The sequence below is a fragment of the Ruditapes philippinarum genome, unplaced genomic scaffold, assembly GCF_026571515.1.
Source record: "Ruditapes philippinarum isolate M1 unplaced genomic scaffold, ASM2657151v2 ctg6318_1_1_1_1, whole genome shotgun sequence".
NCBI lineage: Eukaryota > Metazoa > Mollusca > Bivalvia > Venerida > Veneridae > Ruditapes > Ruditapes philippinarum.
In genome coordinates this window covers 16,969-34,261 of record NW_026852738.1, presented here as the reverse complement: position 1 = coordinate 34,261, position 17,293 = coordinate 16,969, and the positions used below count along the sequence as shown (strand labels likewise).

General features: G+C 32.4%; 1 protein-coding gene across 1 annotated transcript; it reads left to right on the top strand.

Moving 5' to 3' along the window:
• The first annotated feature begins 728 nt into the window (after positions 1–728).
• On the top strand, positions 729–15,962 carry LOC132722839 (uncharacterized). Its single transcript, XM_060707426.1, has 4 exons — positions 729–1,104; positions 10,381–10,516; positions 12,302–12,445; positions 13,409–15,962. The coding sequence occupies exons 1-4, from the start codon at positions 994–996 to the stop codon at positions 13,783–13,785; spliced, it is 768 nt and encodes a 255-aa protein (XP_060563409.1). The 5' UTR covers positions 729–993; the 3' UTR covers positions 13,786–15,962.
• Positions 15,963–17,293: the final 1,331 nt, after the last annotated feature.

Below are 17,293 nucleotides of genomic sequence, written 5' to 3'. Positions count from 1 at the left end.
ATTATTGGAAAAATGACACAGACAATTCTACCCCCCCCCCATTTTTTTACTTTAATTTTGATGAAATTTACCTTAAAATTAGAAGATGCAATAAACAAATCTGTTGTGTTTCTTTACTTAATTAATATTTTTAAAATATAAAGTCATATTTAAATTAATTATTATAATTTATTACATAAAAATAATATTTGTTACTATGCGTTAATATTTTTACATATTATTTTACATACAAACCGTAGTAATTTCAAATTCACCATAAATTTGTCTTAATATGTTTAGGTGCTATTGATGTTATTATAAGATGACATATCAAAAATATTAACATGTAATAATCATTTGCTCTTTAATCCCTGTCATTGTGAAAGGAATTACAATACCATACACTACATTTTATTAATTTAACCCTGTCATTAATCCCTTTCACACTTTTTTCTCCTGAATTGATTATACAACAAGGTGTTAAGTGCTTCTGATGAAAGAGTGGATGTAATGTTACTAAGAATAAACAATATGTTTTTCATAGTACCGTGAACTAAGAGGAGCACAGTGTATATGGGAAATAAATGATAAACATTTGCACGAAAAAATCAATTATTTAATTTTCCATATGTCGCATTATTTACCAACTTAGAAGTTAAAATAGCGATAAACATTTAATGCTTATTCTCGAAATGAGATCATTCGTTCATTTCGCCAATTAAAAACTTTCCGGTGTGAAAATAAAATTTGCGACCCGACCAGTCTAATGTTGTTCGAAAAACCGGAAGTTTACCTGAATTAGTATTTCGATAAAGTTTTCAATTTCCTCAAAATATGTAGGGATTTTATGCTAGTTCTGTTTCAATTACAGGATTTTTACATGTAAACAAAAAGTTACATGGGGCTAGAGTTCATTTACACCAACTTTTAAGAAATACTTCTATGACTCACCTGTAATCAAGGTGTTCATTAAAAAAATTCTTGTTCTGGCGTTGAATAGGCTAATTTGTAAGAATGAACGGCTACAGTCTAGTTCAGTTGATTAAAACGGTTCTTCTTGGAGCGACGGCAGTGATTTCTGGGGGTTCACTTACTTTACCATTTTGGTACGAGTTTGAAATACAGGTAAATAATATCTGATGTTCTACCGCCCTCTATGTTAACTATCAGGTTAAAAGTGAAAAGGTGACCTATTGAGCCAGATCTTTTTAATGTGGAGATATTCCTTGTCCATTCCATGTATTTGAGTATCAAAAGGAAAGGGTAGTCAACATAATTAGATGATAGATTATACAGGGTTTTACGATAACTTAACTTCTTAAGTTGCAAAATCCTTGGTTAAGTTTTGTATGTAGCATCTGAATCTTCATAACTTAAACTATTGAAGGTATTCTCATAAAACTTAATAATTATGTCTTTGTTTGGATCATATTTGGAGGTTGCAATCTATGCCATAGACTCAAATCAGGGCCGGCAAAATAAATTGACTGTATTGCCTAGGTATGTTGTCCCACAGTCTGTTTCAAGAACAATCTGTGTAAATATCATACTGACAAGTTAAAAAATGCTTCACATAAAAAACGGACAAGTAAGTCAAAATCAGATTTTGCCGGCCCTGCAAATTGTGTCCCTAAAAAATTTTTGAATTTAGAATATTTTTGGTTAAGTTTTTTTTGCAACATGAATTTTTCATAAAACTGCTGATTGTAATAACACAGTTCCAGATAATTTTTTGACACTGGGGGTAATTACCCCCACTTTTAAGAATGTGGGGGTAAATTTAGATATATTGTAAATCTAAAGAGTACAATTAAATGACTTACTTTTTTTGCTGCATCACAGGTTTATTACATTAAAATTAACACACCATTCTCTGATATTCAGGCTTCAGGGTGAATTCACTTCAATTAAAAGGCCTTTACCATATTATTAACTTTACTTTACATTGTTTACTACAAAAATCGGTGAAAATGAATACATGAACAATAACGTTACAAATAATCATCTGTCAATTGCCGATTTCTGTACCTTCATTAGCCCATACATTGCCAGCTTTAAATTTATGACAAGTCAGACATTTCATTCGCACTTCAATACCAGTTTCTGAAATTTGCAGCCACGGATAACTTTATTGCCAATTTTCAAGTGTTGTATTGCGATTCACAGTTACGTGTGCCCTTTTCACTTTAAATACACTTTCTAAAATGTCTTCAACAATTGGGTTAACAATTGTTTTAGCAGGCAACTCGGTCGCGTTAAAAAATTGTCAATTTTCCTCTGCTTTGGCTTGGAAGCTGCCATGATTTAAGTCTTTATAAATAAACGCTAGCAATTATAAAAGGAAATCGAGCAACACATTTTACCAAGCGCCTATGCGATAAAGACATAATTTGACTGGTTTACAGAATGAAAAAGAGTGGGGAGTATTTTGGCGGGTATTAAACGGAAAAAAGAAACACAGTCAACTGTTAAACGAAACGGAATCAGCTGTTTCGAAAATGAAAGAACACACCAAATACACTTCGATTTTTCATTCTTTGCGTATTTAATTTATAGCATGCGTAAATGAACGCAAGAAATTTGAAATAAAGTGCTTATTTAGTTGATTTTGAAGCGTAAAAAACGCCAATACGCACATTATCTGGAACTCTGAATAACTTGAAACAAATGATTCATGCTCTTTGAATTACAATTAATGGTCACTTTCCTCGATAACACCCATAACCCTACAGATTTTGAATGAAATAAGGCCATATGTGAACCCAAAACATTCTCAACCTAAAAACTATTTGTATTTTTGTATACATTGCTTGCAATGTATACAGAGTTATAGCTGTATTTCAGATTTAGTACACCTAACGTGTTTTGCTGAACAACATCCACCTTTGGATGAAACCTCGATAAAAGTAGATCCTCATTTTGCAGGATTGTCACATTAAGATCACTTTTTATTAATATACTGTTTGCATAGTGGTCAATAAGCTTTGAAAGTTCAAAACTATGCACTTTCAGTTCAAATAAACATTTTCTAAACATGAAAGCGATAATTTGAAAATTTCTATTTCATTCATAAAAGCATTGTGTAAACCTACGCTTCAAACTTCGTATCGACGCATGCGCGTGCAAGAATGAATGAATTACAACGGACTCTGTATAAAAATATGTCCAACACCCAAAATTAATATATAATCTGTTTAATAAACCTTATTTACTTTTAAATATAGACTTGCATACTTTTTCTATTTCAAACTGTTTTAGAAAACGAGCATATACAGATATAGGGGGCCTATATGTCTTATTTAGTGTTATGTAACATTGTAAGCGTCTGTATGAATGGATTAAAGTTAACGTTCTGACGAATTGTCATATAATTGCATATAATAGAACCCTATCAACGTGGTGGCATCGGAGGAGTATGCAATTATTTGTTTCACACCTGCAGTGTGAAGTATTTCTGCCACTTTAGTGAAATATATCGTCCAAAAGCCATTTTCGGGAAGGGGAAGATTCGTACTCAATATTATTCGAACTAAGGATTTGTACTCAATATTATTCGAATTTAGCCTTCGTAATCGGTATTATTCGAACTGACAATCATGGCAGATATGTTTAGACCCCCTGGACATTTAGATGTTGAAATGGTAACATATCACATAACTTTATCAAATGGAAGCGCCAATGGAAATTTACTTTACCAGTGTTGACTGCCATTGGAAATGCTGAGAAAGATGAAAAGATACAAGTAAATATCCTATTACACTATGCTGGACCACAGGCGCTAGTAACATAATCAAATATTTTACATAATCGGTCTATATATGTATATAAAGATATATATAGACCGATTATGTAAAATATTTGATTATGTGACTAGCGCCTGTGTGCTGGACCTAAAGTTATCAATTTACATGGGCAAATGCAGAACATAAACTGAAAGTGAAAATTTTTTTTGACAAAATAGAAAGCTATTGCAATCCTAGAAAAAATGAAGTGCTAGAATCACACAGATTTTGGGTAACAAATCCAGATAATTATTCATCATTTGACAGTTTTCTTACAGAGTTTTGAAAGCATGTTGAGTCCAGAAATATATTTTGAAATATGTTATTTACAATCCAATCACTCAGTCAGGCTGAGCCACCCTTAACATTTTTTTACATAACTCCTTAGACTATTGATATATATATATAAGGTAAAATTATTAGCCATATATCATTTATTATAATGAGCTTATGATTGCATGGGCAGTTAAATTAAAGCCAGTAGTAAAAAAAGAGGGTTGACCTGGGATAACCAAAGTGAAGAGTGAAATATGATACTCAACACAGGTACATTCTAAATATTTAGATTGATGTTTATGATCAGATTTAGCACAAATAGTAATTTAATTTCCCCTGATACCACAAATATGATTTTATTTAGAGTCCTGAAGATCTTTTTATGATGAAATCTTAACTGAAAAACCAGGTTTAACTGAATAATTATAAAATTCCTTGCCACAATGATAACTAGAAGGTTCATAAAGCCAGTCAAAAAAAATATTTCTATCCATATTCATCATTCCTGGACCTCCATCCATTTGATGAATTTGTCCAACTGGTAAATTTTTCATCTTATTATGTTTTGTTTGTTAATATAAAATATTTTTATGTTTATATACAGCTAGAATAGTCTGTAATGGCTAAGATAGACAGATAAGAACAAACTTTTTAGTAAACATGAGTTACATCCCTTCAAATGGAGATAAAGATGAAACCCATAAGAAATTGCCATGTCTGACAGACAGCAAAATTATAAAATTCTGCAGGCTCAGTTTACTTAGGCCCATTAGGAGGTAGTGGTAATAACTGTGGGTCAAAAATGAAAAAATATCATTTTCAAGGATGTTTCTAATATGATTTACTTTAAATAATGGGTCATTATCAATGAATATTTCTTTGACTTCTATGCCCATGTGTAATAGATTATTGACATTGCCAGCAGCTAGATAGCTCAGCTGAGTGAGTCAGTACAGCCCACATACATGTATAATATTCTGATTCAGGTTTGATTCCGGTCAAACTGCACATATTTCTCACCCTGTGATATTTTCAACCTGTTACTTTTAGGGTTCAATATATGTTTATGATGGTTCATAACTGAGTCATAAGTCAATTCACTTTGTTACTTAAGTGTGCCAATGAAAAAGGAAAAATTTCAATATGCTGTGGATTATGTCAATGCATAGAACTATGAGACTGAAAATATTTAAGCTGTAGAGCTGCTGTATGGTATTCCAAGGGTTCTGGGTTTTTTGGTAGTTCTGAGGTATGGTATTCTGAGTGTCTCTGGTTTGAGTTTTAGTCAGGCTGCATTTCATTTTCTCACTCTTTGATATTGATAAATATTTTCAGCTCATTATTGGCTGGACTGCATATATTAATGATTTATTTGTTTTTTAAATCAATATTTTTTAAATATTTAGTTATTGTCTATATATATGCACGTGACTTTATTTTTGATAAGGCATTGTAACAGTAACTACTTCTTAATTTGACCTTTTTTTGTATTGGGGGAGAAGCCCTTAATTAACTCCTTACCAGTAAGTTTTATTGTACACGATGATGATAGCTTGAAAGGATTTAGCTAAAAAAAGATACTACATGAATTTTTTTTCCTATTGGATTGGTAAAATTTTATTGATTGTCAAAAAAACTATATGGAAGTTCTCCTCGTGACATTAAACAGTCCCCAGCTGGCCATACATGCAGGACCTTGCAGACCATGAGACAGGGTGGTCTGTACCAAGACATTGACAAATCCGATATCGAGAACATGGTGGACAGGACAGACAGTGATGTTCAGATCCCCCACTCAGAAAGGAAGTTCCTAAGTTCCTGGTCTTCAATTACTTCATTTGCTTACTTGGAGTAAAGGTGCTGGAAACAATAGTATGATATCACAAAAAAGCACAGACTGTGATAAAAGTCAAACCCAAAAAAGATACTATAAACTGAATTCATAGATTATATAAAAGAAATTTATTAATTTTTTTAAGTTTATAGTTAACAAAAAAAGATACAGAGTATTTAATTTTGATATATAGCATATTAACACACATAAAGTGGCATTATGCCATATAAATTTCAACTTAGTGCTTAAATACTTTCTGATGAACTCAGTAAGCAAACATGATTAACTAATCTTTGGATTCCCACACTCCTCTCCACCTAGCTCCAATGAGATCCACTTGGTTGACCATAACATGTACCATACCTCATATTGTTTGTTTACAGTTAGGAATGAAAAAATGAAAGTTTATTCTAGATATTATAAAGCTTAATTTTATTAAATTTCAAAAGGCTTTCAACACATCAACAATGTAATTGTCATTTTATTTTTTGAAAATGTGTTGGACTGCTGGTCTGATGCATGTAGATGCTGTGTTTGGCATATAGCGATTCCCCTTTTGTGTGTGTGTGTGTGTGTGCATGCATGCGTGCATGTGTGTGTGTTTTATACATTATATAGTTAACATCTTTTGAAAACATCTTGTCCAATTTCAACCAAACTTGACAGGGTTGTTCCATGAGTAAAGGGGCTTCCAAAGTTGTTCAAAGACTTAAATGAGGCCTAGAGCATAGATATTTTGCAAAAGGCATTGTCTGGTAGACATTCACATAATTTTCACATTATACCCTGGGTGTCAAAAATTAGCCCTGCACTAGGGTTCATAGATTTTCCTGATATGTATGTAGTTAAAACTTAAAATCTTCTCAAGACAAAGACTAGAGGTTAGATATTTGTCATGAAACATTTGGTAGTTAACCTCTACCAAGATTATTCACGTTACAGCCCAAGGGTCAAAATTAGCCTCACCCTGGGGTCATATATTAAGGTTTTCCTTATATTATGTATATAGCAAAAACTTTTTTAAAAATCTTTTTATCAGAAGGTTTAAGGCTTAGAACTTAGATACTTGGTAAATAATATCATAAGTACGTCCTTTACCAAAGTTGTTCAAATGTTGCCCCTAGTGAAATAGCACCAGGGTGTCATAGGTTTTCCTTAAATGTATAAACATGTATAGGAAAAAAAACTTAAAAAATATTCTCCTCTGGATTGACAAAGGCTAGATGTTTGATATTTGTCATGAAACCTTTACGTGTGTAATAAACCTCTATCACTATTGTTCAAATTATAGCCCTGGGGTCAAAATGGCTCTGCCAAGGAGTCTTTTTGGGTTTTCATTATATGGTATGTATATAGTAAAACTTTAAAAAAAAATCTTGTCTGAAGGTACAAGGTTTAACAGGCACCATGGTGTCTTTAGGATTTCCTTAAATGTATATACATGTATAGAAAAAAGACTTAAACAGTATTCCCCTCTGAATTGACAAAGACTAGAGGTAAGATATTTGGCATGAAGCATTGTGTAATCGAACCTCGTACCAAGATTGTTTTAATTTTAGCCCTGGGATAAAATTTGCCTTGTGGGAGGGTTGGGGGTGGGGGGAGTCATTAATTTTCGTAATGTACTTGTAGTAAAAATTTAAGAATGTACAAGGCTAGAGCTTAGGGCTTTGATGCCTAAATTTTGTCAAGTACAAATGCTTTTATTTTGAATCAATTATTGCACTATGGAGTGCATTTTTTCCAGTGAATGCGTTTTGCATTTAAACAAAAATGTTCACCTAACTTTCAAGTCTTGCTGAATGATTCAATACCACATTTTTGTAGACTACAAACCCACATGTTGGTCTTGTTTTTAAAGTAATAGATAAAAACACTGAAGACTCTATTTTACTATTTCAGCATTGTATACTGCAGATAATAAACCGGTCTTTGCAAACTGATTTCTGTATTGCTCTTCAATTTCGCAAACCATATAGTCTTGCCTTGAAAAAACACAGCACTAGTCTGTAGGAACAACACCTCTTTCCTGTCCTATTAATAACTTGAGAAGAAATAAGCCTAGATTTGTGTTCGAAATTGATTGTAACCAGAAGATGACTTCTATTGAGTTCAGTAGATTAAAATCACATGGTCTTGATGTCAAGCAATGTATACCTCAGTGCTTGCAGTGCTTTGATTATGAATGTAATAAAGATTCCTCTTTCTCAATTCTTACATTATCTAATTTTTACTATCAAGCACCAAGTATAGTCGAGCATGCTGTCCTATCAACAGCTCTTATTATTCACCCGGTAGAATAATATCAAGTCTGATGGATAAATCATATTTATCCAAACCATATGTATCATTTTTTGGTTTTTAAAATAGCTAAATTATGAAAAGTTTTAGGAGGTTTTTTTTTCCAAATTTATTTTATCTTCAGTTTTATACAACTAATAGCATTATGAATGTTTATCAAGCTGATGGATAAATTGGAGGACATTTTTTAATATAACAAAGATTTGTAACAGAGTTACCAACGTCCCCCGCCTCGGGAAGTTTTATATGAAGCATAAAATGGTGCTATTTCAAAAGATTGAGGTATGGATCTCAGGACTTTCAGTCCAAAATTATGATCAATGCTAGATCTGCAAATGCAACAATAAATTTATTAAAGAAATAAAATGAAACATGGAATTTAAAAATCTATCATTTTAAGATTTTGACCTCTAAGTGTGACCTTGACCTGGAGGTAGGGGTTCAGGTGTTGTGCATGATATATCGTCTTATTATTGTAACTTTTTGTTCCAAGTATTTTCAAAATCCCTTGAACTAAGTCTATGAAGAAGTTTTAGATAAGACACAAAATATACATATGTACCCTATAACAGACTATGTTAATCTTTGACCTCTAAGTGTGAACTTGGAGGTAGAGACTAGTGATGGAAATCGGATGAAATTTGTCCCAATCGATCATCGGTTAAGTCGGATGGGACATAATCGATAACTTTTTGAATAAAGTCGTGTTAAAAAGAAATAGGGAAGTATCATTTCTTCCCAATCTTCCCAATGCACTTGACTATATTCAGTAACATGAACTTCATTTTTCCACTTTTCAACATAGTTTTAACCTTATATAGACATAATTTTACGACATAGATTTTATTTTTCAATGGATGTCAAATAATAACATTAAAATCACATTATATTACTATTGATTACATTCACGTATTGATCCTGTTCAAATCCAAATTGTCTCTGAGATGATTTTTTGCGATCGGTGAGGTGTTCTTTAAAGAAAATTAAAGTCAGAATTAATTCCCTTTGATACTTTACTGCAGTAAGCATTTTTGACGACGTCGCGGAACAAATTTTTTGTAAATGGATTATTGTCGCTTTACATAACAGTAACTGATTATCGGCAACTTGCGACAATCGGAACATCACTAGTAGAGACACATGTGTTACGCATGGCATATCATCTTAAATAATGGGGACTATTTGTGCCAAGTATTTTCAAAATCCCTTGATCTATGAAAAAGTTATGTACGGGACACAAAATATACCAAATAACAGACTCTGTTAACCTTTGACATCCAAGTGTGACCTTGACCTTGGAGGTAGGGGTGCAAGTGTTGTTCTTGACATAATTATTGTCTTATTATTATGACTTTTTGTGCCTAGTTATTTCAAAATCTTGAAGACGTTCTAGATCAGACACTAAATATACCCTAAAACAGACTATGTTAATTTTTGACCTCTAAGTGTGACCTTGAACTTGGAGGTAGGGATGCAGGTGTTGTGCATGGCACATCATCTTATTTTAGTGACTATTTTTGGCAAGTATTTTCAAAATCCTTTGATCTATGAAAAAGTTATGGACTGAACACAAAATATACCCTGTAACAGACTATGTTAATCTTTGACCTCCAAGTGTGACCTTGACCTTGGAGATAGGTGACTGGTTGTTGCTTATGACACTTAGTCTCATTATTGTGAACAATTGTGGCAAGTCTTTACAAAATCCCTTCAAAGATATGAGAAAGTTATGGACAGGACACAACATATACCCTCAAATAGACAATGTTGACCTTGAATGAACAAGTGCGACCTTGACCCGGGAGGTAGGGGTGAGGTTAGTGCGCATGACACATCGTTTTAGTATAACAAACATTTGTGCCAAGTTATTTCAGATTCCTTTGATAAATGACAAAATTATAGACTGGACACGAAAGTGTGATGGACAGACGGACGTAGCCTATTTCTATTTCCCCCTTTTTTCTTCGAAGAGGTGGGGGACAAGAAATAAAACAAATTTGAAGTTTTTGAAATTGTAGGTTTCTTTGGGATTGAAAATACAGCATTTTTTATCTGCATAATTTTTTGATACATATCAAGATGATTCCATGCACAACTAAAATAATACATATCTATTGCTTCTGCAGACCCTACATTTACTTTTTTTTAGTTTTTTAACATTTGTTTTTGTTTTGTTATATTTATGAATAATGAGGTATATATTTACAGATATCATGGGATGGCGGTCGTACAATGCAGACAAAGAAGATGGATGTTGGATTATTTTACACAGACCAGGGCGACAACATCAACTTGATAGATAATATCATGATAGATAAAGCGAGTAATCTCAAGACATTCCCACGTAAGTCATTCTATTATAATATGCATTGTCTGATTGTCATGACATTCCTACGTAAGTCAATTCCGTACTCCGGAATATCAGAATATTTTGGGGTTTTCACAGCTAATCCTAGGGTCACAAATAAACTCTCACAGTTACAACTTCGAAATAAATGTGCAACAGGTTGACTAATCCATTGTGACCTGTTACGTGCGCTGGGAGTTATAACGGTAAAAGTTTGTTTGTACCGGGGGATTAACTTGGAAAAAAACACATTTGCCAATTCTGGATAACATGCATTATAATGTGCAATTAGGGGCAGCAATATTTTGTCTAGTGGTAAAGATATCTGTCTCTCTGTCCATAGATTTGAGCCCTGGGGTTCTAGGTAATTATCACAGCCTTGTTTCCTCTAAAGAAACCTGTATTTGTTTGGTTCCAGGAAGCTTTTATTACAAATCAGATAAAATAATGTTTGAATTTATTATATCATAAATGTATAGATAAAAATAAAATCCAACAATGTCCAACTGACATTATGTGCAAGTTGGCATCTCCAAAACTATACTGAAGGGAATAGATTGAAAGTTTACTCACTTGTTCTCTGTGATTATATCTTACATGATCGGCACTTGTCATATGACATTGAGTTATGTCCCTTTTCCTGCTGGACACTGGTACCATGACACTGAGTTAAGCCCCTTGACAGTAGGAACTGTCAATTACAGAGAATAATAAGTTAAGCGTGGTGTTTTCTGGACAGCTCTTGTTTATTTTTACTTTAGAGATCCTGTATGTTGTGATCAAAGTGGTAAACATGTATGTATGTAGTTAATGCTTAATGAGGGTCCATCCGCCCTTTCGGGCACAAAATGCAGCTTTCGCTGTCGAGTACGGACCCTGGACATGTCACCAGTCATGCCCTTTGAAGCACAAAGTGGTGATAATTTACCTCCATGCAATTTCCACGGAGTATTAGCCAAAGATATGAATTTTGAGCCAAAAGTAGGTCACTGTACGGTGGTCAATAAGAACCTAATGTGGTAAAAAACACTAAGTGAAATTATATATATATTTACATAATTATGCAAATAAAACAATTTTCAAACATCAGAGAATATGTAAAATATGTACTGCAAATATTTGTGCATATTATATGTATAAATCATTAAAATATATGCATTCATTTCTTATTGTAAAATTTGACTTAAACTTTATAGAAAATAGATTTTTTATTACCTCCCTTTATTTACATGAAATGTTAAATTCGGTAATATCTTTATCAATAATGCTTTTAGGAGCCCACAATATTGATAAATCTTAATTTGAGCATCATATTTATGATTTAAAACCATAAAAAATTGTGTTACAGGATTTTAATGAATGTACAATATTGAAATGTACTTTATACTTTTAAGTACTTTATAATTCTGATAAAAACTTTGTTTGAAATTATTTTGATTCACATCATTTTAACACTTAACCTGCTGACATTAAAAGTGATTAGCCACCAATTATCCAATATGTATTGTCATGCCAGTCTGCATACTGTGTATTATTTTGCCATCTGCAACCGGGCTTTATACAGTTGGTAGCTGAAATTTTCTTAAATTGTCAGCAGATTTAATAATTAAGGGTTAATTATTCCATGACTGCAAAGATTTAAGTTAATTATTATTTAACTACATGTATTTCATTTTTCTATTGCATTCCTTTAAGTATATACGTGGACGTTAAAATAAGCATATAAATTAATTTTATTATTATAACAATAATCTATAGACAATGAATATTGGTATTTTTCAGCCATGTTTCGCATTGCCCAGATATTCTTTGGTCTTGGTGATACGGCAGTGTTTGTGTTGTTCATTGCATCACTAATATATTTCTGTCGGAAGTACAAGTCGGCAACAGGAGAAATATGTCTAGCTGCAGGCCTTTTACCAGCATGTAAGTGAGAAATGTAATTTATATAGGTAACATTCCGTCAGATAAATCATAGTATACTTTTGAGTCTCCAGTTTTCCATTAGAGAACTTACCATTATTCAAATTATTTAGTGATCAGGAGCCTATAACCTTCAACCCCAATATTAACTGCAATCAGATGAAGATTAGTCTGGGTTTGATTCCCGCCAGGGACATTAGGACTCTTCTGTGTGAGGAAGCTATCCAACTAGTCAACAAAACATTGTTGGTTCTACTCAGGTGCCTGCTTATGCCTGAAATGATGCACAGAGGGACAGAACCTGAGGTCTACCTCTACCAGTAAAAGCTGGAAAGTCTTCAACTCTTCATATGACCTATACTGAGTTGGTGTGAGATAAAATCCAACCAAAAAAAGAAAAAAAGAAAGCAAGATATACCATGATTTCACATTATCCATTGCTATTTCTTTACCATTCTGTTTTTACTATAAGATTTAAATTACTGTCTCCTAGCTGGCAATGTGCATCTTTTGGATGCATACTTTTTCTGAGTAGGGAGTCCTGTCTGACAGGAATTTGGTAATAAATACCAAATTGTGTTCAAGTTATGTCAATCATATTCTAGGTCTGCAAATCTTCTACAGATAAGAAATAATAATGTGCAGATAGGCATGAAAATATTAAGGAAAATGAAGTTTTAATTAATCTCAAACTAAATTAATGTAAATAAACTTATTAAATTTATTTGACAGTTTTGAATAATTTCAGTATCAGAAGCATTGTAATTAATGTAGAAATCAAATTCATTTTTCTTCATTCCATTGTAAATATACCTTTCATATCACTAAAGCAATATTAAGCCTTGTAACTTGGATTTGTCGGCTAAATTTTGGGACTCGTAGATTTAGAGCCCAGCGAGTCCTAGGACCCACACTGATGAGTTTGTAAAAAAATCACCACTTAATATGATCTTTATCTTATTTCAGCTTTGAGTCTGGTACTTGGTGTAGTGTTTGCTGTCTTGGCTGGAATTGTGGAAGATAAAAGTGCCTGGAATGCGTTTCCAGTTCCTGACAACTTCATGCAAGTTAAAGCCGACCCGAAAATCAGTCTTGGTATTGGCCTCTATATTGCTGCTTTTTCTGCCGTTCTCAGTTTGGTTTCACTTGCCATTGCATGGCTTCAGGCTTGCATAATGTGTAAGCACGTGGAAGAGGTCCGATACCAGATGTTGAATGCACCGCTCACTGAGGACGAACGTGGTGTTGGTCCAGCACAAGTGTACAAGTTTGGTGGGCAAGGTAGAGGTTTCCGATACGATGGCTACAGCAAACCCGAGAAAGGCATGGAAGTGGATTTCTAAGACACAGACTGTTCATTTTTCTTGTTTTTTAAAAAGATTTTAAACTATTGTCACATATACACATTATGAGTTGTGAATGTGAATTTACCTTGATATGCTATAAAATACATATCACATTAATATGTACATTACTAATCACTATAGAAAATTAGAAGTTTTTATATTGGAGGCTATATACTGTACTTACCAAGAATTTGGAAGCTATATACTGTACATACCAAGAATTTCTGTATAACTGTATAAATGTCTTTCTATTAAAAACATTAAGCAAGATATTGAATACTTAGAGTGGGTTTTATAAGGGAAAAGGTGCATATATCTGGGAAGTAATAAACTTGATGTAAAGAAACATTCAATCATTAATGTTAAAATTGTTGAAGGTCAGGCAATTAAAAGGGAATACCTCTTAATTTTACTAGTTTTATTATTATATAGATATGATTTTTTTATTTCACAATTTTCTTTACTAAGTTGATGCATCAAATGCTGATTTTTTTCATACATTTTCTAGAATTTTTTTAACAAGTCATGTACTGTAGAATGCTTTAAATTTATGTTACAAATTGTTTTTTGGTTTTTTTTTTAGTCCAAAAAGTGAATCTTTCTTTTTTCGCTTATTCATACACTTAAATTACGCCATCATAGTACATGTATTTTAAATCAAAAGTGTTTCTGAATAAAAAAAGAAACTAGTAATATGGGGCTAACATATTTATTCATGAGAACTGAACATACAAAGAAATATATTTGCAAATATTAGCAAAATTTAATCTAGCATGAATAAAACAAGTTCTACAGTAATATCAGTTAATATGAATAAATAAAATACATTAATTTATGTTAAGGTTATCTTACTTTAACCCTTAAAGTGCTGAAACCGAAAGCATTAAGCCTTTGCCACCAGTATAGAGCCAGGCCAGCCTGCACATGCATGCAGTCTGACCAGGCTCTATACTGTTGGCTGACAAACGTTAAATATTCAAATTGAAAGCCCTAAAATTGATATTAAAATGGACAGTCCCAAAAATGGAAATGGGATAAGTCCATTCAAAATATTCAGCTTGTTAAGGGTTAAGATTATCAAATTGTACATGCACATGTACATAGAAAGTGCTTAGTTTTAAAAAAAAACAAACTTATATACAGTGAACTTTTAATGTACATAGAAATTGTATTTTTTATATTACTAGTGTAAAGTCATATTTTCATCATCACATATACCTTTCGTACATTACATCCTATACCCCATTAATTAAACATAATATAAACACACACACTGACAGGTATCATTTTATAATTGAGCAAAGGTCTCTAAGACAACGAGAGAGTAAAGATGTATTTATAAAGAAATATAAAGAAACAAGTAGATATACTAGTTACAAATGTCTGTTTCATGAAATTTTTATTTGACATCCAAGTCATAGTAATTGATGAGTGCTTTGGGTATGTTCGTTTTCCAGTAGCATTAGGTTGCTTGTTACGAATATTTGCTGCGTAGTGGGTGCTTGCTCTTGTGTTTTAATAAGTTACATTCAGAATGATTTTGATATTCTTATTACAGCAGAGGCATCCTATAATTGTTTATGTTAATAAATGACACAACATATTGGTTAGTCTGTTTGCTACTGGAATAGTATTTGCCGCTAAGTCAATATTATAGAAAATTATAATACTGGAATAATATTTGTAGATAAATCTGTATTATAAGAAATTGTGATACAGCTTATTATTATAATTTGATCAGTTATTTTGGCACTGTTTACTAAATATGATTAGGCATATAACATTCTACAAAGAAATGCTTTTTTAAAACAGCGCTTCTACGCAAATCCATTCCAAGGATTTAAATATTCTGATTTATTTTTATGCCCATGAATTATTTCAATAAGTAATCCTTAATTAAATTGTTATTTTTCAATATTTATTGACAACTTAAGACAACATACTTTCTGTTAAATACTGTACTTATATAGGATTTAAAAAAATGCTTATTATCCAGAAACTTAAGATAAAAAACATTAATTCTTAATTAGAAACCTTTTCAAACCTTGAAATATACTGTACATGCAGTTTTTATTACCATATTTATCATATCATTGTACAATAATCATTTTTATAAGGCACGGTAATTAATATTGTGTATCCTGAATCAGTAATAAAACTTGTAACAAAGTGAATATCTTCTTCTTTATGCCAAATGATCCTTAAATCCAAAGAAACAGCAGAGCTATGCAATTCATACCAGTATGGTGTCAAATCATTTTTTTAATTAATACATGTATATGAAAGTATTCACTCTCATTGTTGAAGGCCAGAATTAAATGGCTGTCATAATCTAAGAAAGACAAAAGTTTACAAAATATGTGATGTTGAAAATTTCTTGTCTAAGGTTTTTAAGTGTCTATTCCGTCTCCAAAATTACTGAAATAATTTGCTTAATTTTTCATACCTTTGAAGTCATGTGGGTCACTTGCCAAGAACCTTAACACCACTTAGTCCCTTTAAGAAATTTAACATGAAGAAACTTTAAATAAAACTCGGCTGAGGTAATGATGCTTTAATAGTTATCGTTGTTGACTTGAAAAATGTTAACAGTGCTATCTAATGCTATGATTGAACTTTAGGTTTGTAAGGGGAAGTGCTGAGTACAAAAACTATAATTCTACCTTGTTTTATGATAATGTTTGTCTGGAGAATAGGACTAAACTGCCAATAATGTCATTGAAATTTCGGACAGTTTTAGAGACACTTAATGCGAGAGGAAGTATAGTGTCAAAGAACCATAATTTAAAGGATCTGTATTTTGTATTCAGTTTTTCCCTGTAAATTTTAAAAGAAGTCTAAAATCATTTTGGCCTTTGGGCAAAAATTCCCGATATTAAAGCTTTGGAATCAAATGGTTTCCATAACTTTTATCTCAGTTCACAATTAGTCTGTAGCTTAAACCAAACTTGCACACTAGAGCATTTTTTTGCTTATGCAGACTGATAACCATATTAATGCATGACAGAGTTCAGGCCCCTTCAATTTAAAACCTGAAGTAAGTAAGTAATAGTAATACCAGAAAATCAGGGTCAGTAGTTTAACATGGTTTGATCCTTTGTGTGTTACAAAGGTATACAAATAAGGGTGGCGCGTTGGTTAGACCACTGGCTGTCAGTCCTGAGGTCCCGGGTTCAATCCTGGGTAACACCCTTGGGATTTTTCAGAGACACTTTAAGTGTTTCACACTCTAGAGGGGTACTGGTAAGAAATCCAGGTAATCCTTGCATGTGTCTGTGCTATACACTGGGCATGTAAAAGAACCAAGGGTTCTTTTCAATAAGAGCTAGGGACTGGTTCCCGGATTCCCTTGTATCTCATAGCTTTCTTCGAAGTGACTAGTCTAGAGTCATGTCTACGTCCCCGCGAGGGGTTTTACATAAATGGAAAATAGAAAGTTAGCAAATTTTCCACATTCTTTATTATTTAGTAAATTTTTACTAAATAAAAAAATTAAAATTGTTCC

Excerpts from the sequence above, each read along its gene's own strand:
- LOC132722839 (XM_060707426.1), top strand. The coding sequence starts at position 994 with ATGAACGGCTACAGTCTAGTTCAGTTGATTAAAACGGTTCTTCTTGGA. Across the intron at positions 1,105-10,380 it reads GGTACGAGTTTGAAATACAG|ATATCATGGGATGGCGGTCG; the intron begins GTAAATAATATC and ends ATATATTTACAG. Across the intron at positions 12,446-13,408 it reads TGCAGGCCTTTTACCAGCAT|CTTTGAGTCTGGTACTTGGT; the intron begins GTAAGTGAGAAA and ends ATCTTATTTCAG.